General features: G+C 43.4%; 1 protein-coding gene across 1 annotated transcript in view; it reads right to left on the bottom strand.

Moving 5' to 3' along the window:
- The window catches only part of SNX31 (sorting nexin 31), a 112,269-nt gene that overhangs the window by 31,287 nt on the left and 56,519 nt on the right, over positions 1–24,463 (bottom strand). Inside the window, exons 5-8 of the mRNA XM_077493105.1 lie at positions 11,175–11,285; positions 4,123–4,213; positions 3,471–3,558; positions 2,526–2,595 (exon numbers count right to left, since the gene is read on the bottom strand). Of these exons, the coding sequence (XP_077349231.1) occupies positions 2,526–2,595; positions 3,471–3,558; positions 4,123–4,213; positions 11,175–11,285 (360 nt within the window). The remainder of the gene's footprint in view (positions 1–2,525; positions 2,596–3,470; positions 3,559–4,122; positions 4,214–11,174; positions 11,286–24,463) is intronic.

The raw sequence follows: 24,463 nt of genomic DNA, 5'->3' as shown, positions 1-24,463 counted from the left end.
GTGTGCTTAGGGTGACCCGAATCTGCCCTCAGAATTGCCAGCAGATGGCTTACTATAAAGCTTAGAGGAAATACACTTTCCTTCACCTGTCAGAACAAAATGCAGAAATTCAGTCTGTTTATGGTCCATAATACCTGTAAATTTAAGATCAAGGCTGTTATTAAGATACAGGAGCCATTCATCTATGTCACCCACATCCTTGGTACACAAAGATTAAATAGTCTATGTAGCGACGAAAAAAAAACCAAAAAAAAAAAAAAATGTACTCCTAGAATTATGGGGTTAGTCCGATGGGGGCACCCAACATAATGAGTTACTCTGGTAGGGACACCTGATGTAAGGGGGAACACCCTATTGGGGACATTTACATTATTATTATACAGGATTTATATAGCGCCAGTTTGCGCAGCGCTTTACAATATGAGGACAGACAGTACACTTACAATACAAATCAATACAGGAGGGATCAGAGGGCCCTGCTCGTTAGAGCTTACAATCTAGAAGGGGGGGTCAAGTTGAAACAAAATGTAATAAATGTGGGGGATGAGTTGATGGAGAAAATGAAAATACAGTTATGTGTGGGTAGGGTAGGCTTCTCTTTAGAGAAGGGTTTTCAGGGATCATCTAAAAACGAATAAAGTAGGAGATAGGCGGACAGATTGGGGTAGGGCATTCCATAGGATTGTAGAGGCTTTGAAAAAGTCCTGGAGGCGAGCATGTGAGGAGGTGATGAGGGAGCTAGAGAGCAGGAGGTCTTGAGAGGAACGAAGAGAACGAGTAGGTTGGTATTTAGAGACTAAGCTTGTGATGTAGCTGGGGGCAGATTTGTGGATGGCTTTGTACGTAGTTAGTATTTTGAATTTATTTCTTCGGCTGTGCGGAAGCCAGTGGAGGGATTTTGACAGAGGGGAGTAGCAGACACAGAGCGATTGGTAAGGTGGATGAGTCTGGCAGCAGCATTCATGATGAATTGAAGAGGTGATAGACTATGCAGAGGTAAGCCAATGAGAAGGGAGTTGCAGTAGTTGAGTATTACCAGAGCACGTGGAGGAAACCATAAGAAAAGCACCAGAGAGCTTGGCTTGCACCAAAAAAGGAAAAGGAAGGAAGACACATATAGCCATACTTGTGATTCGGACCTCCGCTGGAATTTTTTTTTAGTGACCAGTCCTCCTTGAATTTTAATTCACTACCCCTGGGCTAGACAATTCATCTTGACCCTTCAGTATAGGGTATATATTCTCCAGCATCCAGCAAGAGTTGTCCAAAAGGATCAGTGATAAAAGGTTCTGTCAACCAGACAGCCGAAGGCTGATTCAGTATTTCACAAAAAGGAAGAAGAATAAAAACATGGGTGTTATAGAAATCATTATACAATGCATGTTTGCACTTGGCAAGTCTCTCTTCATGCCAACCAGCTGGTAAAACAAACCTCAGGAATGAGGATAGGTCCCTGTCCATGCATCAACCAACTCCACTCAGACATAGGAGAGGTTACCAGCAATGCCCAGCTCAGATGAAAAGGATGTAAACACCAAATGAGTGGTACAAAACCAGGCATCTAATCCACTTAGTCCTTGTATAGTAGCTTAGGCATGCCTCAAATGTACTGAAAATATGACATCCAGTGTTTAGAACAGTGAGCAATTTCCAGCTGAGGCCCTTTTAAAGATGGCAACAATACATAGCAAAGCACCCGAGTAGGCATTCAGAAGTGGAACAAGCGGGAAAAGCATATACTTATCAGTTCTGATCCAGTCTGGTCTTCTCCCCACAGGAGCTAAGAGGCTTGTCCAAAAGAAGAAGCCTGACCAGTTTCGCTAGTCATACTGGCTGCATCAGTGGCATACAAGTCATACTAGTCAGGTCAAGCCAAAATAAAGAAGTTTGTAGGCAGACCTTTAAGGGAATAGGTGATCATGTTCAAAATCAGCTATAGAGTTGCCAGTCAGCAGGTAAATATTTAAGCATTGTGTAGGAGCATGCTAAATTTGCTATGCTAGGCTGCTTTATGCAGAGTAGAGCATACTGAAATTAGTCAGAGGAATAAAGAAGTAGAAATCCTGGAACCTCAGTGTCAAGAGGACTATATAGCATATATTAAAATAATGATATAGTCTATGCATGATACAGTTTTGGATAATGTATAATTTATGTATTTTTACAATCAATCATTTATTTTGTCATCAATGTGACATTACAGTTTTTTACCAATTTTTGTTCATTTAAAAAGAATAATTACTATACTATATATAACATAATAATACACACACATACATATTTATTTTATATTACTAAACTATGTGCCCGGAGGTGCCCCTGGTCTATTGGGACCGTAGAAAAGAACTGCCATATAGAGTGGCAAAAGTGCAACTGAGAGGAGGCCATGTAATGAGGATTTAGGTATACAACCTAAAAAGAGGTTTACCCCACCCCAAGAACCCTTTGCTATAGAATGACAAAAGTCATGTCAGGACTTTCATTCGCTAAGAGTTATATATGAAGGCTCAATGTTCAGTTCTTACCTGGCAATAAAGAAAATTAACTGCAGCTATACAGCCCATTAACATCACATCAGTAGAGGGATCCATATACCTGGGAGACAGAGAGAAATACTGCAATAAGCTAAAATGTCAAACATGTGCGGTGCATACATTACCATTTATTGTATACCTTTGCCAAAACTCTGAACATTTTAGGACCTGTGTTGGCAGGCTTTGGACTTCTTGTGTTAATGGCAAGTGCACATTCCAAATATCGGAGATCATTCAGAGTTGACATTTAACCTATTGATCGCCATCTAAACTGCATCAACCTACTTCAATCAGGATGTTGCATTCCTATTGACTTGCATGGGGAGATATGGAGTTCTGCCACAAACGAAAATCTAAATTGACAAAAAAGACTGGGACTACTGCAGAATAAGGAGAAAAAAAAGAAGAAATCATGGGTCCATTTCTGGATCTTAGATGTTGAGATATCCGGAAACAAAAAAACAAAAATAAAAATAAAAACAATAAATCTGCTTTGTGGGTCATTCACCCAATTTATAGTCTTTATCTACCCATCCCAGCAGAGAAACACATGCCCTCCCTGCAATTGAGGGCCTCCACCAGGAGGGGAACATTGATAATTACTGCTTTATCTGGCACCTTATGGTGCTCACAAAAAGGGAAAATAAATTTTGCAAAGGTTAGCAAGAATGCTCAATTTGATAGTTATAGGTTTTATGTTGTTCCATATCATCACTGTCCTATTTTGTATACAGATTTGCTGTTAATCCCTCTAGTGGTTATCTTTGTCAGCGTGCAATCAGCTTTCATGCTGAACCGTCAAGTTAAATAATAGGCTACCAATTAGATTCACAAAGTTTAAAAAAATATGTATTAAAACATCTGAACAGCCTTTCATTCAAGAACAAAGTAACAAAACTGGTGGAAGTGTAAAATTAGGTTCTTGGTCACACTTACCACTTCCTGATATCAATCTGAAAATTGTCATCTTTAATGTTCCAAATTGTCACAAAAGGGATTTCAAAGTGCGCAATCCGCTTTATTACTATAGGCAAAAAAAACAAACCGACCATGAATGCATTCCAAAAGGCATTTATCAAAAAAGTGCAGTTGAATACAGTCATTTGAGTTCAAGTCTGTTCATAAAGCAGTCCAATGTCAAGGGGTTTGAATACTTTTGCAAGGCACTGTAGGTTGTAAGAGTTTTTTTTTAAATATAGTATATCTTTTCCCCTAAGGTCTGTTCATTGGTTTTACACATTACCTATTATATTTTACTACCGGTAAACTTCAAAAGGAGGTCTATTACTACAGGCTATAAAATTTTCATTTCAAAATATTTATAGAGTTTTTCTAAATGAAATGACAAGAGATTGAATAGGGACGTCATTACATAATTAGCAGCACAATAACTACAGCAAGCCATGTTAGGTCATCATTCAAGGGTACGGAAGCATAAAGGCAGGAAGAGTTAACTACCTTGTTTTCAACAATGAGGATCATTTGAAATACAGGCCATAGTTTTAAGTACATGCAACTTAGTTGGCCCTATGAAGGCACTTTTTTTTCTTTTGATGTGAAATTCTGACAGCTTGTCAATAATGCTTACCAGTGAATGGGCCATTGCCCTCTTTGTGTGTAATAAACAGGCTAAAATATTCCTTCAATTCTCTGGACACTCCCAGTTTGTACATGGCAGCCTGGAATATATAAATAAGATATAGTTGTGTACATTATAAACCCATTAAAAATTGTAAGGAAACAGACAATCATTTCTTTGAAATCAAATGTAAATTACACATTATGGCCTCTTTATGCCATCCACATATACAGTCATCTAAATCTAAGCTTTCATGCGTTATCACTCTTCATAATCAGCCACTATACAAGTACAAAAGCCAGCCGTAGGTGGTTTGAATCTTGTCCGGTTCAGCAGTCTGGCTGCAATTCGATCCATCTAAGGGCAGGCTGATTGACTGGGAACAATCAGCCTGCCCATAGATGGATCGAATCTCAATCAGCATGTCAGATTTCTATAACGCAATTAGGCCACTTTCACACTGAGGTGCTGACCATGTTGACGGTAAAGCAGCGGTTTGGCAGCTAATCTATTGATTTCAATGGGTAGGGGCGCTGCAAAGATGCTGCTTGCAGGATTTTTTTTTTTTTTACAGTCCTGAAAGTTCACCGCTCCAGTGTGAAAGCACTCAGGCTTTCACACTGGAGAGAGACAGGAGAGGTTCTTTACAAGCGCTATTTTTAGCTTTGTAGTGCCTGTAAAGCACTTCAGTGTGTCAGTAGCCCTAGTATAATCTTGCAGACTTGTGCCTTAATGGACAAAATATAATTGCATCATGCTTGTGATGCCAGTTTGAGAGGCTTCAGAGATCATTCACAGTTGACTGTAGGTGCAGCTGACCTGCAGTTGACTTCATTCAGACCTACTGCAAGATGTTTTTGCTTTAACATTATGCTTGTAATAAGGTAGAAGCAGTTCTGAAGCAAACAAATGCCCGTTGACAGTGGCATTTAATCAGCTCTACGTATTTTGTCCAAGGATGACTCCGTAGCCAAGAGGCCACCTGAGATCTGGCAGTTCCTAGGAGTCTATAACAGTGGACCCCAATTCATCATGAGAACCTTATATGTATTCTTAACCCCTGTAAGGAAAAAACACTAATATACATTGTGTGTGTACAGACACACACACACACACACACACACACACACACACGCACACACACGCGCGCGTCAAAACATTTAAAAGGAACAAGCGAAAATGGACTCTGGACTGCCGCACTCTTGAGAAAAAACCACCTTTATTTAAAAAATCACATCAAAAGAACACAGCGAACACAGCAGAGAAAAAAAGGCTGACGTTTCGCACTAGCAGTAGTGCTTACTCATAGCTGTGAAATAAGCTATGAGTAAGCACTACTACTAGTGCGAAATGTCAGCCTGTTTTTGTCTGCTGTTCTTCGCTGTGTTCTTTTGATGTGATTTTTATTTTATTTTTAAATAAAGAGAGGCGTTTTTTCTTATCAAAAGAACACAGCGAACAGAGCAGACAAAAAAAGGCTGACATTTCGCACTAGTAGTAGTGCTTACTCATAGCTGTGAAATAAGCTATGAGTAAGCACTACTGCTAGTGCGAAACGTTAGCCTTTTTTTCTCTGCTGTGTTCTTTTGATGTGATTTTTTAAATAAAGGCGTTTTTTTCTCAAGAGTGCGGCAGTCCAGAGTCTATTTTCGCTTGTTGCTATTGTCAATTGCCTGCACCTGTGACCTCCAGGCCAAGAGAGGAGTTCCCTACCTGCATGTGTGTCCCTGGAGTGGTGAGATCTTTTTCATAAACAATTTAAAGGAACACTTTGAAAACACCTCAGATCTCAATGGGGAAAAAAAAATAAAAAAAATCATACTGGATCTCTATATTGATATGGACTGGGTAATCTGTTGAGAATGAAAGGATGCCACATTGTTTGATGGAAATTAAAATCAACCTACAGGAGGGCTGAATTCAAAGACACCCTGAAAACACTCATCTTTTCTGACCGTTTTTCACTAGCTTTGCATTTGGCTAGGGTCAGTATCACATAGGTAGCATGAAGCGATACGTGGACCTTATAGAGGTTACACAGGCAGTCCAACTGCTCCAGGATGGCACAACAATACATGCCATTGCCAGAAGGTTTGCTGTGTCTCCCAGCACTCAAGAGCAGAGGAGGAGATTCCAGGAGACAGGCAGTTACTCTATGAGCCTTGGACAGGGTCGTAGAAGGTCCTTAACCCATCAGCAGGACCAGTATCTGCTCATTTGTGCAAGGAGGAACAGAATGAGCATTGCCAGAGCCCTACAAAAATGACCTTAAGCAGGCCACTGGTGTGAAGGTCTCTGACCAAACAATTTAGAAACAGACTTCATAAGGGTGGCCCGAGGGCCAGGCTTCCTTTAGTGGGCCCTGTGCTCACTGCCTGGCACCGTGGAGCTTGATTGGCATTTGCCATTGAACACCAGAATTGTCAGGTCTGCCACTGGTACCCTGTGCTTTTCACAGATAAGAGCAGGTTCACCCTGAGCACGTGACAGACGTGAAAGGGTGTGGAGAATGTTATGCTGCCTGCAACATCGTTCAGGAATCAGCACGGCCGGTTTGTTGGTGAGCCAGTGATGGTCTTGAGAGGCATATACATGGAGGATGATAAGGCCATTTTTATACGTACCTCACTTATATGGAGTGATTAAACCTTTCTATATAAGAATTAAAACTGAACAATAACGGTGGGAAAAAGATAAACAATTAAATGTATTTATACAGAAAAGAAACGTTAGAGATTACCCAATATAATGTGGAGGATACAACTTTAAAACAAAGATGTTACCAATGATACAAAATATTACTATATTGGTCATACCCATGCTAGCAAGAGATTAATAAATTAATCCAAAATCCTACGGTAGAAAAAGTTACAAAAAAGAAAGACATAATAATACAGGTACATTACCTAGACCGCCTTAATGTTACCATGCTTGTGGGGGGGGCACACCGAGAGGAAGAAACTGTGTGTATCTCTCTGTACTGTCTTTTATACCCCCTTATGCCTCTATTCTCACCAATCCAGGTTCCCACCCCAGTAGGACCTTGTCATTGGTCTAGAGTTGCTCACATAAGCATTGGCTACCTCTGAAGCCTCCTAAATGTTCATTGGTTCATAGTTGCCTCAAATTCTGATTGGCTGTAATTTCAAGCCCAGTTAAACATCATGCTTCCCACCTAAACTCCGGAGCCAGTCTGTCTGCCTTAAAACAGTTACAGTGCCTTGCGAAAGTATTTGGCCCCCTTGAACTTTTCAACCTTTTGCCACATTTCAGGCTTCAAACAAAGATATAACATTTTTATTTTTTGTGAAGAATCACCAACAAGTGGGACACAATGGTGAAGTGGAACGAAATCTATTGGATTTTTGAAACTTTTTTAACTAATAAAAAAAATGAAAAGTGGGGCGTGCAAAATTATTCGGCCCCCTTGCGTTAATACTTTGTAGAGCCACCTTTTGCTGCGATTACAGCTGCAAGTCGCTTGGGGTATGTCTCTATCAGTTTTGCACATCGAGAGACTGAAATTCTTGCCCATTCTTCCTTGCAAAACAGATCGAGCTCAGTGAGGTTGGATGGAGAGCGTTTGTGAACAGCAGTTTTCAGCTCTTTCCACAGATTCTCGATTAGATTCAGGTCTGGACTTTGACTTGGCCATTCTAACACTTGGATACGTTTATTTGTGAACCATTCCTTTGTAGATTTTGCTGTATGTTTGGGATCATTGTCTTGTTGGAAGATAAATCTTCGTCCCAGTTTCAGGTCTTTTGCAGACTCCAACAGGTTTTCATCCAGAATGGTCCTGTATTTGGCTGCATCCATCTTCCCCTCAATTTTAACCATCTTCCCTGTCCCTGCTGAAGAAAAGCAGGCCCAAACCATGATGCTGCCACCACCATATTTGACAGTGGGGATGGTGTGTTGAGGGTGATGAGCTGTGTTGCTTTTACACCAAACATATCGTTTTGCATTGTGGGCAAAAAGTTCGATTTTGGTTTCATCTGACCAGAGCACCTTCTTCCACAGGTTTGGTGTGTCTCCCAGGTGGCTTGTGGCAAACTTTAGACGAGACTTTTTTGGATATCTTTGAGAAATGTCTTTCTTCCAAGAAATGGCCACTCTTCCATAAAGGCCAGATTTGTGCAGTGTACGACTGATTGTTGTCCTATGGACAGACTCTCCCACCTCAGCTGTAGTTCTCTGTAGTTCATCCAGAGTGATCATGGGCCTCTTGGCTGCATCTCTGATCAGTCTTCTCCTTTTCTGAGCTGAAAGTTTAGAGGGACGGCCAGGTCTTGGTAGATTTGCAGTGGTCTGATACTCCTTCCATTTCAAAATGATCGCTTGCACAATGCTCCTTGGGATGTTTAAAGCTTGGGAAATCTTTTTGTATCCAAATCCAGCTTTAAACTTCTCCACAACAGTATTACGGACCTGCCTGGTGTGTTCCTTGGTCTTCATGATGCTCTCTGCACTTTCAACAGAATCCTGAGACTATCACAGAGCAGGTGCATTTATACAGAGACTTTATTTCACACAGGTGGATTCTATTTATCACCATCAGTCATTTAGGACAACATTGGATCATTCAGAGATCCTCGCTGAAATTCTGGAGTGAGTTTACTGCACTGAAAGTAAAGGGGCCGAATAATTTTGCACGCACCACTTTTCAGTTTTTAATTTGCTAAAAAAGTTTAAAATAACCAATAGATTTCGTTCCATTTCACAATTGTGTCCCACTTGTTGGTGATTCTTCACAAAAAAATAAAAATTTTATATCTTTATGTTTGAAGCCTGAAATGTGGCAAAAGGTTGAAAAGTTCAAGGGGGGCCGAATACTTTCGCAAGGCACTGTAGCCCTCTTTGATACAACATAAATTAGTATTTCAAGGGCTTGTGATCAGGTAGAGCAATTATGTCTGAAATGGCCCTCTATACGAACAATAGGGCAACTCAGTTACTATGCAGACAGCAGATCAAACACGTTGGTCTGTTTGAGATACCAAAAACAGGGCATGGTAATCTAATTAGAAAGTCCTCCCAATGGTACCCTTGAAGCTCCTTGATATAAAATATGAATATTCAAAATCTCCACCACAAGGGACGCACAGACTTCAATAAGCTAGACAATGGCACCCTGACTGCCATTAAGTTTTGGGATTAAATCCTTTGACCCATTGGCAGACCCTATGCTGGTGCAATGGGTCCTGGGTTCCTCTTGGTGCACAACAATGCCCGGTCTCATGTGGACGAGCGTATGCAGTCAGTTCCTGGAGGATGAAGGAATTTATACAATGGAATGGCCCCCACACCTCTGGCACATTAGGTTTCCGTCCATCTGATGCTGCCAGGTTGCACATGGGGGCCAAACTACCAAGTACCATTTTGAGCTGCTGCAATGAAATTTCAGCAAAATGGACTAGCCTGCTGTGTAATTTTTTCACTTCGATTTCCAGGGTGTCTTTGATTCCAGCCCTCTGTAGATTGAAAATTTAAATTTCCATCAAATAATGTGGCATCCTATCATTCATAAGACATTACCCAGCATGATATTTTTCCCCATTGAGATCTGATGTGTTCCTTACATTTTTTTTGAGCAGTGTGCAAGAATATATATATATATATATATATATATATATATATATATATATATATACACACATACATTTTTTTTTTATTCAAGAACCACAAATGAACTGGGAGAAAAATGCAGAAACATCGTCATATAAAGACATCAACGTATAACAAAACGCATAAAGGGCAGACCTAATGCATGACGTGAGCAAGCTGGACACCGTGGCCATTTCGGAATTTGAGGCCAATGCGCATTTTAGACTGTTTACATGTGAGTGAGCATTTGTATATAATAAAGCAAGCAGTGATTTTTAAAACCTACTGCACTATGGTAGTTTTATTTTTATGCCCTGTGAGGCAATTATCATCAGGCTTGGATGAGAAGATTTAGTTGCTGGTCACTGTAAATGATTTGTGGTTGTCCATTATAAACACAGCTTCTGATGCTTCATCTGGAGTTATCCATGTGATGTGAAGTGCAGTTCTTTGGGCAGATGTCCATTCTTTGAACGCTACAAGGTGTGATTGGCCACTCTAATTTGAGGGTCCATTCCCTTTGGTAAGGAGGAGATTTGCCTATATCACAGTGGTGTGGGGTGGATTTTATCACACTAAAGCTGGTGTGGGGTTTCTACTTTGACATCTAGGTCCTATGGACTTCTTATATAAATGTATTTATTCATAAATAAGCACTGCATACCACCTGTATATATCTTCATGTAACACAATGATACTGTATTATGGGAACCAAAACCATATTTCATAATGTGGATATTTGAACTTGAGGAAGGGTGGGGATGGCCCAAAACTGCTGTCCCTAAGGCTTCAGATCACTTTGTTATATGAAGATATTTTTGTCTGTAGGACAGTGTTTGGAGCCCATTTGGCTGGTTGAGTTGTTTATTACAACGTGCAGCTTCCCTATTGAATTTACAGTAAATAAAGATTGAAATTAAAGGTTTGGAGATAGAGTGTCTTCAATAGTTGTCTCTTGATAATGGTCTTTTTGTCCCCAAAATTTTATTTTGCAATCGGAGCACAGAGAGTGCACAACAAATGGACCATGCTTTCCCCACACTAAACATTAGAATTTAGAGTATTTTTTAAATCTGTACATTCCATGTGGCATTGCAAGCATTCAGAACACGCTTAACTTGATTCTCAGGCAATAAAACTATTGTGTAATCTGGCATCAGGGTCAATGAAAGTTAGGTAAACCTGATCTTCAGATAACAAGTATTGTGCTTTGAAAAGCAAGCTGCAGATAAAAATAGTAGACTCTTGATCAGTTTACAGCCAACAAGAGAAGGTGCAAAATATGAGGAACCATTGACTATATACAAGACAGAAAAGGTTCCTGCGTACAAGTCAACTTGCAACATTTGGTTCAAAGTCTCATTTTCATATATTATGTACACCAAAGCCAAGGTAGCTTTGCATAATGTGATACAACTATACAGGAGGATAAACATGATTGTACAGGCAATTACCTCCAGCACTCTCTCAGCAGTATCAGATGACTGACCATCCACTTCAACTTGCCTGCCATTGGGCAAGTAGACCTTGAGGATCAATGGCACTTTGGGCATCTTAAAAGATCCCTGTTAAAAAAAAAAAAAAAAAAAAGACTAAGTTAGACTTACCGGTGACGGTATTTCTAAGAGCCTTTCAGGACAACCCCGGAGAGAGTGTAGCTCCACCTTGCAATCAGGAAACACATGCCCACTTTAAAAACACCTCCTCTTCCTCCATGGCTTCAGTTATTGTGGCCTTCCGACGCTGGAAAACAAAGCACAGAAAGCACAACACCATGGTAGAACTTAATACATTTACTAAGCATAACCTAGGGAGGGAAGTAACGGTTGTCCTGAAAGGCTCTTAGAAATACCGTCACCGGTAAGTCTAACTTAGTCTTTCTCAAATCGCCTTTCAGGACAACCCCGGAGAGGATAACCGAGAAACTTACCCTAGGGCGGGACTACTGCCTGCAGAACCTTCCTGCCGAAGGCCTGATCTGCTGCAGACAGTAGATCTAACCGGTAGTGCCGGAGAAATGTCGAATAACTGGACCAAGTGGCAGCCTTGCAGATTTGTTCAGGCGTTGCACCGGCCCTTTCAGCCCAGGAAACTGCCGTGGATCTAGTAGAGTGGGCAGCAATACCTGAGGGAGGTATTTCTCCTTTTGCTTTATAGGCTTCTGTTATAGCCAACTTAAGCCATCTACCCAGCGTACTTTTAGAAGCTTTCTCCCCCTTGCGTGATCCAGAAAATATCACAAAGAGGGCGTTTGATTTTCTAAATTCTTTAGTAACTTTCAGAAACTGTAAAAGACATCTTCTCACATCCAATGTGTGAAAAACTTCCTCTCCTGCATTTGCTGGGGTTGCAGAAAATGTAGGTAACACTATTTCCTGTGATCGATGGAAAGTTGAAGATACTTTCGGTAGGAATGCTGGATCCGTCCTCAGTACCACCCTGTCCTGATAAATTTTAAGGAAGGGTTCTGTAATAGCTAGAGCTTGTAGCTCGCTGACTCTCCTGGCCGAGGTGATGGCCACCAAAAAGATTGTTTTTAAAACCACCTTCTGTAAAGAAGCTTCCTGTAAGGGTTCAAACGGTGCTCCCGAGAGACCCTGTAAAACTGTAGACAAATCCCAACTGGGAAAGTCTTTAAGGGCTACTGGTCTATTTCGAGCAAGAGCCCTAAAAAATCTAGAAATTAAAGTTTCTTTAGATAAAGTCTTTTCAAAGAAAACTGATAAGGCAGCCACCTGAGTCTTCAGGGTACTGGCTGCGAGACCCTTCTCCATTCCTTCATGGAGAAACTCCAAGACGGACACCGTGCTCTTGACCTTGAGTTCTCTAGAACTGCACCAGGAGTTGAACTTTTTCCAGACCTTCATGTAAATTGCCTGTGTAACTGCCTTCCTACTGGACAGCAGGGTCTTTACTACTTTATCTGAGAGACCTTTGGCTTTTAATAGGTCCTCCTCAGAAACCAGGCGGTTAGCTGCAGGAGTTCCACCTCTGGATGACTTACTGTCCCCTGGGATAACAGATCTTTTCTGAGTGGTAACCTCCATGGGGGCTTCGAGGCTAGGTTTCGAAGACCCGCGAACCAGGGCCTTTTTGGCCAAAAAGGAGTGACTAGTATTAAGTCTGTCCTTTCTTCCCTGAATTTCCTCAGTACTAGTGGAATTAGAGGAAAGGGGGGAAAGGCATAGCACAGCTGGTAATGCCAGGGGTGAGCGAATGCATCCAACCCTATTGCTGCATCTCCTCGGTGAAGAGAAAAAAACCTGTCCACCTTTGAGTTCTGCTGGCTGGCAAAAAGGTCTACCTGTGGAACCCCCCAGGCCTCGGAGATCATCAGGAACACTTCCTGATTCAGACTCCATTCTGCCTCTAGTAATTTGCACCTGCTTAGGAGGTCCGCAAACAAATTCTGAGAGCCCTTCAGATGCACTGCCGATAGTGAGGCTGTGTTCTGTTCTGCCCAGGCTAACAACAGATTGGCCAGTTCCATCAAGCTCCTGCTTCTGGTTCCCCCTTGCTTCATAATGTAGGTAACCGCTGTTGTGTTGTCTGACAACACCTGGACATGGTGGCCTTTCAAACTCTGCTGAAATGCCAGTAAACCCAGAAAGATCGCCTTTAACTCCCTCCAGTTGGATGATCTTTGAGCTTCCTGTTTGGACCAGACCCCCTGAGATGTCTGACCATCCAGATGGGCTCCCCAGCCCCAGGCACTTGCGTCTGTAGTAAGGCGCTTGTCCACAGGAAAGGTCCACACCAGGCCCCTTGAGAGGTTTGCCTGGTCTCTCCACCACCAAAGAGCCCTTTTCGTCTTTGACAAAATTTTTAGCTGTTTTTCCAAAGGATCTTGATGGGACCAGCTTGACAGAACCTCCCTCTGAAGGGGTCTGGAATGGAACCTGGCCCACTGAACAGCCGGGATTGCTGCCGTAAGCAGGCCCAGAACTGCCATAGCCATCCTGACTGAGACTGTCTGGTTGCTCTGTATCCGCTGTAGAGCTAGCTGTAACTTTTCCTGTTTTTCCAACGGTAGGAAAACTTTCTGGAGAATCGAATTTAAGGTATACCCCAGAAATTTCATTTCCTGTGAGGGGGTCAGGATTGACTTCTCTAGGTTTAGAAGCCATCCCAGGCCCTCGAGGTGAGACTGGGCCCTCTGGAGATTGACTAGGACCTGCTCCCTGGAGTCTGCAAAAAACAAAAGGTCGTCCAGATAAGGAACGACTGGAATCCCCTTCAATTTCAGGGGTTCCAAGGCCTCTGCCATAATCTTCGTAAAGACCCTGGGAGAGGACGAGAGTCCGAACGGCAGAGCCCTGAATTGGAGGTGCCATACCGAACTCCCCACCTTCAATGCCAGGCGCAGGAACTGCTGCGATGCCTGATGAATTGGTATATGAAGGTAGGCATCCCTTAGGTCCAGGGATGCCATGAAGCATTCTGGGGTCAACAGCTTTGTGATGGAGAAAATTGTATCCATCCTGAAATGTTTGTACCGAATGAACCTGTTCAGGAATTTCAGATTCAGGATTAGACGGTACTTCCCTGAGGGTTTTTTTCACCAGAAAAATATGTGAATAAAAACCCCCGCCCTGCTGGTTTACTGGGACTTGAATCAGAACCTCTTGCTGTATCAGCTCCTGTAACAACAGCTTCATTGCAGAGGCCTTCTCCTGATCCCTTGGCAATGTTGTCACATAAAACCTGCTTGGGGGTAGTTCTGAAAACTCCAACCTGTACCCCTGATCGACAACGCTCTTCACGAACAGATTTGGAGACAGCCTGTCCCATTGTTCGCGAAAAGCTGACAGTCTCCCCCCCACTGGGGAGATATTGTCACTTGTTCTTAGGGGACTGCTCTGGGGGAGATCTAAAGAGGACTCCACCCCTGCCTTTGCCCTTCTGTGAACCCCATCTGCTCTTGTGCTCCTGGTCTTTTTTATGGGACTGCTGAAAAGCATGAAAATTCTTTTTAGCAATCTGCTTTTTCTTAACTGGAAAAGCCTTCTTTTTATCGGCTGTTCTATCCAGCACAGACTCTAAATCGGGACCAAAGAGCAAGTCACCCGAGAAGGGAAGACCACACAGCTTGACCTTAGAAGCAGTGTCCCCAGACCATGTTTTCAGCCAAACTGCTCTCCTGGCTGAATTTACAAGAGCCGAAGACCTGGCGGCCAGTTTAACCGATTCTGCTGATGCATCCGCCATGTATTTGACTGCATTCAGGATCAGTGGAAAGGACTCTAAGAGATCCTTGCGGGGTGTCCCCGCCTCAATATGGCTCTTCAGCTTCTCTACCCAACATTCCAGATTCCTGGCCACCACCGTAGCTGCCATTGCTGGTTTTAGACTAACTGACGCGGCATCCCAAGCTTTTTTAAGGATGGAGTCAGCTTTTTTGTCCATTGGGTCTTTAAGGATCCCCATATCCTCAAAGGCTAGATCCGTTCGTCTGGATACCTGTGAGAAAGCTGCATCGACTCTGGGTTTTTTGTTCCAAACCTCTGAGTCCTTATCTTCGAAGGGAAACCTTCTCTTGAGAGCTTTAGAGAAGAAAGGGGCTTTTTCTGGGTCCTTCCACTCTTTTCTCACTGAATCTGAGAGGACCCTGTGGACAGGAAAAACTCGCCGTTTTGTTTCGTCCAACCCCTGGTACATTTTATCATGAACTGACAGTTGTACTTTTTCTTCTTGAATTTCTAGAGTAGTGTAGATTGCTTTTAAAATATCATCTACTTCCTCTAGTGATAGCTTGAATTTGGAGCCCCTGCTATCTTCTTCCTCTTCCTCCTCCTCAGAATCCCTGAAGGAGATGAGAGTACTACCCCCTTCGTCTCCAGACTCTTCAGTTTCCACCTGTCTGGATGACGACGCCCTGGGGCTGGGCGGTAAGTTCTGAGGCTCGGTCTGTGCGGGAGGGTTTTGTATCAGGATGGACCTGACTGAACTCAAGGAGTTTGTCAGCTCTTTAACCGAAGAAAACAAATCCTTATATTGTTGAGATGTTTCCTCTTCCATCAATTCTCTGATACAATTTCTGCACATTGCCTTCTGCCATGAATCTCTGAGGGGGGTTTTGCAAGAAGGACATTTTCTCTGACCTGGTCTAGCTTTTCCTAGTGATTTTTCCTGAAACGACATACAGGTTTAACTCACTAAAAGCTCTCAACAACCAGTTGTTTAACACCAAGCCAGTGCAGAGACCCACCACCAAACAGACCACTAGTGAGACCCCAGAACTAGGCTGCAAAAGGTCAGAGCGAAGTCCACCTCAGACCTGCAGCGACAGGCCCCCAAGAGGGGGGAACAAAACAAAGACATAACCCACAGTAAAGCAGAGGGTGCCAGTGCACCTTACGTACCTGGGCTGGACCGGTGCTGGGGGCGCCTGTCTCCGCCATAGCTGGCTTGCACTCTTCCATCGCTTGAGTGAGGCAGCTATTTTACAAACAGCTCTCATTTTAAATTTTCCCGGCCGCCGCGTCATCAAGGCCGGCCGGAAGCGGAAGCACGCGGTCACCTGACCCGCCCCATGACCCCTGCGTTCCAGGCGCTGAACCACGGCGCCACGCCCCCTCAGAGCGCCCGCGCGTCACCGTAAACGACGCCGTCGCCGCCCGGGACCCGGCGCCGAAAACGGAGCCATGCCGCTGACCTGCAGCGGCCTCCGCCAGCAACAGAGCCCTCCCTGTGCTAACAAGCGGACACCGGGCACCCGACGCCGGCACTCCGAGGGTCCTTACTCCCGTGAGATGGCGGGACCAGGAGCTCCAGGAGTCCTCTCCCCGTGGAGATGCTGCTGGGGGTCAAAGAGAAACAACCTGCAACAAAAGGTAAGCCTTACTCCCCTGCAGAGAGTGTAGCTCTCCCTGGTTCAGGCACATGCTTCCTCCAAGGAGGAAACACAATAACTGAAGCCATGGAGGAAGAGGAGGTGTTTTTAAAGTGGGCATGTGTTTCCTGATTGCAAGGTGGAGCTACACTCTCTCCGGGGTTGTCCTGAAAGGCGATTTGAGAAAAGAAGAAGGAGGTGTCAAAAAGTAAAAGCATTTTGAGCAGTACTGGAACAAAAAATGTGCTAAATGCATTTTTTTAAAAAAATACAATATTCATAAAAAGTACAACAAATACGGGACAGTACAGGTATGGTGTCTGTCATCCAGCATCCAGAATGAAAAGTGTTAAAAAAATAAATAAAAATTATGTTGCTTTTGTGCAAAAACAGTACACAGAATGCTTCCTAAATCAGCACTGATCACACCAGTTTCTTTGCCCTGCTTTACTGAATAAGCCCAACTGCATTATTGTTGTAAAGATGCACACATTTACAAAGAATACTGCTTATTCTTTAAAATTGATGTGATAACGCAAGCAACATGTATATACACACACACACTTTTATTTATTGTTATTAAACATTCTGAGTGGCATTTCTTTGTACTCATTGTTACATCTTGGTCTTATCAATGAATCATAATACAAAATACAGCACAATGATTTAAAAGCATATTCCACCTTTTGTAAACATTAAAAAAAAAAAAAAATAAAAAAAATGCAGCCACATTGAAGCGCTTGTAAACCGCTGGTGATAAAAAAAAAAAAAAATTCCCTGCAAGGCAATGTCATAATGTGCTAGTATGCATCGTATACTAGCACATTATGATAGACTTACCTTAGAATGAAGCCCTCCAGCACCGCAATGTCCCCTCTGAGACGGCTGACCTATTCCCACGGTCTTCCTTCTGGGTTCGCAGCCTCCGGCTACATGAGTGAGTGGCAGGGGCTCTGACAGTCTGGCACTGTAAACCAGATCTTCAGCACGCATGCGCCAGTAAGGTCAACAGCTGCATGCACTCTGAAATCTCCTAAACTATGCAAGTTTAGGAGATATTCACAGTAACTACAGGTAAGCCTCATTACAAGTGGTAGTACAGAGTTTATTAGCACTTTAAAAAAAATGTGCATTTATTATTTTTTCTACATTGAAGCCTGCAAAGCATTGCAACTGCATTCATTGGATGCAATGCCCGGGCTCCTGTAGACTATTCCTGCAGCCCCAAGTCTGAACGCAAGTACAGAACTTTGGTACAGGGCTGGTAGACTTATCAAAGGCCTACAAGTGTGGTGCAGTCATGTCACTGCACTTGTGCTCCATTAAGAACCGCGAGTCCCTCTGCTATGCCAAATAAAAAATAAAATAAAAACAGGAGCCTGCCGGAAAGTGAAACAAAATTTAGTGGGGGGGTGGAATCAGTTTGGGGTGGAGGGCTATGGACAGGTTTCATTTTACATCCAAAATATGAGCCTAACATAGAATATGACCATAAAGGCTGACTTAACTTTTAAAGTGAGCCATTGAGAATAGAAACATTTCTGCTTTTGTTGGAGGCCAATGGTTTCTACCAGATGGGCTGTAAACACAGTGACAGGTAACCAGTAGGGGTGGTCCAGTGAAGGGTAATCTTTCAGTGATTGTAGTTTTTACTATAGCACTGTGGATATGAAATCTCTCATTAGGTTATGTTCCTCCTCTGGTCAGGTTAAGACGACATACATGCCAGTCATTCTGCACCACCGGGGGACCCCAGAAGAGGTGGATCGGGGCCACTCCTTGCGAAACAAACTGCACAGTGGAGGCAAGTATGAATTTTTTTTTTTTTTTAAATAACACACATGGGTTTACAACCTCTAAATCATATAAAAAAGACATTAACAAAATAAAGCCCCACACCACACACACCTACAAAAAAAAAAAAAAAAAAAAAGCAAGAGTTGGGGCACCCACATATGAAAATGGCGATTGACCTGTTATACATCAACGTGCATGCAATAATTTTAGTACCAGTGCGTCTGCGCAACTCTAAATTGATGACCTGTAGGGGCTTGTAAAGTGTTGTGAGTGCACAATTTTTAAAGTTTTGACACAAGTATCTATTTACTCAGCACAACCTCATCTTTTATACTTTACCTAAGTAAATAAAGATTCTTGCACTGGCCCTGTATATGCTTTTTTTTGCAGGTTGTGTTTTTTGCAGATTTCAAATACAGGACAGGGTTGTTTTAATAAAAATGTGGCTTGGTGTAACATTTACCTCTAGATTCCATTCATTGCCTTCTTGGTTTGCCCTTCTCAGGCATACTCAAAAAAAAAAAGTACCAGTTACTTACCGGTAACTGTCTTTCTGGGAAATCTTCCAGGACGGCACACCTGAGAGATGAGAGGCTCCTCCCTACAGGAAACACAATCAATCGACAGCTGTTTTAAGTCCCCACCCTTCCCCTTGATCCTCAGTTTGTAGAGAAGTAACTCCTGAACCAGGTTCACAAGGGAAATCATTCCTCATAGGTACTCACCTTCTAGTGTTCTAGAATTTTCCCTCCTCCAACGGGCGGGAAGTAGGCCTGCCGTCCTGGAAGATTTCCCAGAAAGACAGTTACCGGTAAGTAACTGGTACTTTTCTCAAGTCATCTTCCAGGACGGCACACCTGAGAGGATAAACAAGTACCTCAGGCCTACCTTAGGGTGGGGCCACTGCAAAACCCTCTTGGCGAACCTTGGCTCTGCAGTGAGCTTTACCTCCATTCCATACGCTCATATGCTTGATGAAGGCATGTTAGCTGGATCATGCGGCTGATCTGCAGGTCTGCTCCACAGATGTTCCTGCCTTTTCCGCTTCAGATGCAGTATCTAGGTGAAATGGGCTCTTAAAAATGGAATTAGAAAACATGTTAAACTTGTAGGTTAGCAATGTTGCCTATCTCACACATCTAACAACCATGGCCTATTATGCCTGTAGGTGCTACTTAGAACCACTAAAAAGATAAATAAGAGACCTGTGTAAGACAAGGACACTACATTAATCAATAAGAGGGCCTGTCTTAACACTATCCTGTTGAGGGAAATAAAACTGCTTCCTTTTTATCTTTATGTCAGCAAAAGACTAAAGGGAAGCCTACTTAAGGGAAATAGATTAACAGAAGCTTGAACCCTGGGTTTAAGGCACGCCCAATCTATGTCCTTACTTACGCCTGAGAGCCTTCTTCAGGAGATTAAAGTCCCTAGCAGGAGTAGACTACCCATATTGCTATGTCTAGTTTTGCTAAAAGGGCAAAATGAAGGCCATGCACCGAGCCGAAACCTATTCGATCGGGTATACATCTTTATACTTCATCCTTAGGCCCTAATACTCCTCTGAACAGAACTCTCCAAGTTCTTACTAAACAGGGCGATTCATTATCCCCTTCCTCCAGTGTCCCATAACCCTACAGGGCTTCAACCCTAGGAAATGGTTCTGGCATCCCTGAATGCAAGTGGTCAAGGTTTTCTGACATGTGACAGCTGCAGCCCGAACTCCTGGCCCCTCCATGGAAAAGAAGGCTGAAATACAAAAAGGTGATACATGCATTATTAATATCACAAATAAAATGATCATAGATTGTGGGCACGGCACAATAGATTTAGACAGAAAGGACACAAGCATAGACAACAATGTTGTGTGCCTGAGTGTGACTAGCTAAACCAATATATCAAATATGGGAAGAGACCCAAATCTGAACCTCAACGTAGACAAACAGTCCTCATAGTCTGGTTTTCTGATGTGCTGCCAAGACGTAAAAACATTAAGACTCAAGCAAACCCTAAATGCTGCGTATTTCTTTAGTGCAGCTAGCTAGGTCATAACTGATATATAAATACGGAAAGGACAGGAACCCCCTTTACTGTTGTGCTTTACCTATGTACAGCAAAACAAGGCTATAAAGACAGAAAGACCCAAACTTCTATGTTGTGTATTTCTGACAAACCACCACAGTTATAAGATTAATATGAACACCAACTCCCGTGTTGTGCATTTTTGCTATGCCACAGGGAAAAATATGGAACACAAGACAATCCTTTCTGTCATGCACTTCTGTAGTGTAGTTCAGATAGAACCAACACTGAGAAAGGACACAAGCAACCTGCAGCATTGTGTTTTTCTGAAACAGAAAGCACCAACAAGCTTCAATCTTGAGTATTTCTGCTGTGCAACAACATAAAAGCAGACACTGAGGAAAAAGACAGACAGCCTTTACAGCTGCAATCTTTCTGGTCTGCTGCAAAATAAAACAACGTCATGATGAGTATTCCTGCTGTGTAGCAAAACCTCAATCAGAAGGGACAGATAAGTTTAGGGTTCCCACACCCGTGCGACCCAACCTGCGACTTGGGACTGCAAGACGCATGAGAAGTCATATACTATGGCTTCCAATGGGTACCATTTGTGTCTGTGCGACACCAGCAGTCCCTGATTCCTGGATCCACAGACCTCAAGATTACACAGGTCGCAGGGAAAAAAAAAAAAAAACAAATAGCAATTTTCAGGTCGAATAAGTAAGGGGTCCCCAATGCTGTGACTCCCTGGAGGATTGCAGCCAACAAACCCCTGCTGTGTATCCCTAAGATGCAGAAAGGTAGATCCATGAGAAACACTGCTTAGCCTGATATACAAACGATAAGGCAGTAAATATAGGACATACAGGACACAAACATTCAATCTTTGTGTATGTCTGATGTGTAGTAATATACCAATACTGAGCAGAGAGGCCACCATCCTCAATGTGTCTCTCAGCTGAGCAGCAAAAACAAAATCAGAAAAAGACAAGCAATCTTCACTGCTGTGTCCTTTCTGATAGGCAGCCAATAAGGCAGTATATGCAAGACATAAAAGGACAGACAACCTTCAATCTTGTATATGTCTGATGTGCAACAATATAACAATTCTGAATAGAGATAGCACATCCATATTGAAGCGATTTGGCCTTGCGACTCAACATGTCAAATCGCATGGCTAAAATCAGCACAACACCACTTTGTGGTGCTACATGGATTACCAAAGGCAGTATATGTACTACACCTGGCAGGGGTTCAATTTGTATTTCTACTAAGTAGCCCAACAAATTCGAACCATCAATTTTCACTGCTGCCTTTCTGATAAGGCAGTAATACAGGACACAAAACCTCACAGACCTTAATGCTGTATAAATCTGATGTGCAACAATAAAACACTATGAATAGAGATAGCACATCCATATTGAAATGATTTGTCATGCGACTCAACATGTCAAATCGCATGTTTAAACTCGGCAGCCATTGCTGTTAATAGCACTGTCTGAATCAGCACAGCGCCACGCAAATCAGGACCATCAGACTTCACTGCTGCCTTTCTGATAAGTAACCAACAAGGCAGTAAAACAGGACACAAAGCCCCACAGACAGACCTCAATCTTGTGTATGTCTGATGTGCAGCAATATAACCATTATGAGCAGAGATGTCACCAGACTCAATGATGTGCATTTCTGCTGTGCAACACAAAACCAGAAAGTACAGACCACCTTCACTGTTGTATTCTTCTGATCTGTAGCCAAACAAAGCAGTACCTTTAGTATATAAAGGACAGAAAACAAGCTTCAGTGCAGTGCATTTCTGATGTACAGCAATATAGTCCTTATTAAGCAGAGATGTCACAAATCTCAATGTGTATTTCTGCTGTGCCACAAAAACATCCCAGCAAGCACAAACCTTCACTACTGAGGTCTACTGGTGTGCAGCCAATGAGGAGTCATGGTCTATCCCTTTATGAAATAACCAACAGGCAATTTATTTCATAGGCATAGCCTGGGCTGTAGATACTAAACCTTCACCACCAGAGAAGGAACAGATCCTAAAATGGTTAGACACCCTACTATTAGTAGTAGTTGTTGTCCTACCTTACCTCCATAGACTGAGCAAACGCTAGCCAGCACATATCCAGGTGGTGCTGATTAGCAACTAAAGTCTCAATGAGCCCAGCCCTAGAGACCAATTTAAGACCTCTCTAGAAGAGGTGGTTACCAGTTTAGCCTGGGAGGTAAATAGCTATTTGCAGGCTTCAAGCAATCAATTATGTAGCTCTTGCATAGGTTTGCACAGAAAATCCTCAATTAAAAGGATGTAGGGAGCGATCTATGGTGAATCGCCTTTAGATCTGCCACTGAGTGGATTGTAGCCCAAACCAATAAAAAAAATTTCTTCTTACCTCCTACACTATAATATAAACACAGTGTAAAGGTGGAGTGGGAGGTTGGAGCTTATGAAAGTTAACTATAGCAGGCAACCCCCAAAAGGAGGATCTGTGACAAGGGAACCCCTACTGTGCCACACAGTAGCTTGGTCTCTGCCCATCCTTGAATGTTAGGTCAGCTTTTAAACATTGTGAAGCAACTTCAGATTCCTAGCAGCTGGGCTAATAGGGCCGGTAACCTAGTGCACCTGCTGACCAGGGGAGCTTCTGAATCCACCAACCACTGCCCAATTAATAACCTGTTCAGTGGTATACCTGGCCTGTAAGTAACTTTGTATCTACCAGGTCCCCTCTGTACGCTATATTCATCCCTACTAAATGTACCACAACTGGGCATGTAGGGAGAGGCTGGCAACCTACTGCTGCGATAACCACAGTGTCTCTGCTGTAAGAGGGAGCTGTGGCTGGTGGTTTTAGCAGTGGCGTCTGCGCTATTTGTATCCCGACCCCAAGTTCTGCACTGCACCAGTCAGTATATACACGGGGAAGGGGGAGCAATGGCCTACCTACCTCTTTCTCATCTGAGGTGGTTTAGGCACACTCGTTCCTCTGCACCACCTGTCCACCATACAGCTTCTCTGATGTAAGAGGGGCTGCAGCTGGTGTTTTTAGCAGAAGCTTAAGGGCTATTTGAATCCAGACCCCAGGTGAGATCTCAAATGCCCAGGAACCCTCTGGCTGGAATTGGGGATTTTGCAGCTAATTTCCCACGGCAAAAGGAAAGTAAAGTACTCACCGTTGTAGTCTTCCTCTTTTTGCCACAGCCAGCGGGCTTGCTTTTCCATCCTTATGGTCCACACGCAAGGAGGATAGCCGCCAAAGTGCTCCCCCCCCCCCCAACTGCTGTCCCCATAGGGAGGTGCTAGGTTAGGCTGTGTCCTGCACTGTACCAGTCAGTCAGTCTATATACATGGGGGGGGGGGCAATGCCTTCCATTCCTCATTCCCATCTTCATATCTGAGGTGGTTAAGGCAGACATACACCGTAGTAAACTGGTGCCTCCTCGCTCTAGAGAAAGGAGGATGTGGGCGCCTGCTCCTACTGACTCTCAGCCTTCCCTCCTGGGTAAGAACGCCGCTGCCATTTTCCCGAAGTTTGAAAATGACGCGGGTGCTTGTTGCCACGCCCTCTCCGGCAGCCCACGCGAGCTACCGGGGACCCAGGAGTCGGGGACAAGATCCCCCTGGAAAGAACCGATGGCCAGCACCCCCGTCTGAACAGCCACCTGTACAGGTAAGGAGGGGGAGACAGGATAATGGCCCCTGAAGTTCTGGGTACACCACTGTACCCAGGGTCCTTCAGCTCTCAGGGGGGCTCTTCCAATTTCTGCTGCCCGCCCTGAGGAAAAGATAGGGGAACCCCCCAGGAAGGACAAGAATATCCTACCAGACCCAGAGGCTTCCCATGCTTGTGGTCCGGCTCCCAGGGGGAGACCACCAGCCCCAGGCTTCGGGTCATTTGGAAAAAAACAAACAGTTTCGCTGTGTAGGGAGAAACACAATCAAAAACTGAGGATCAAGGGGAAGGGTGGGGACTTAAAACAGCTGTCGATTGATTGTGTTTCCTGTAGGGAGGAGCCTCTCATCTCTCAGGTGTGCCGTCCTGGAAGATGACTTGAGAAAAAAGAAGAAGAAATATGGCA

The sequence above is a fragment of the Lithobates pipiens genome, unplaced genomic scaffold (genome assembly GCF_037356315.1).
Source record: "Lithobates pipiens isolate NorthernLeopardFrog02 unplaced genomic scaffold, aLitPip1_a1.2 Scaffold_19, whole genome shotgun sequence".
Classification (NCBI taxonomy): Eukaryota; Metazoa; Chordata; class Amphibia; order Anura; family Ranidae; genus Lithobates; species Lithobates pipiens.
This window is presented reverse-complemented; position numbering and strand designations above follow the sequence as displayed.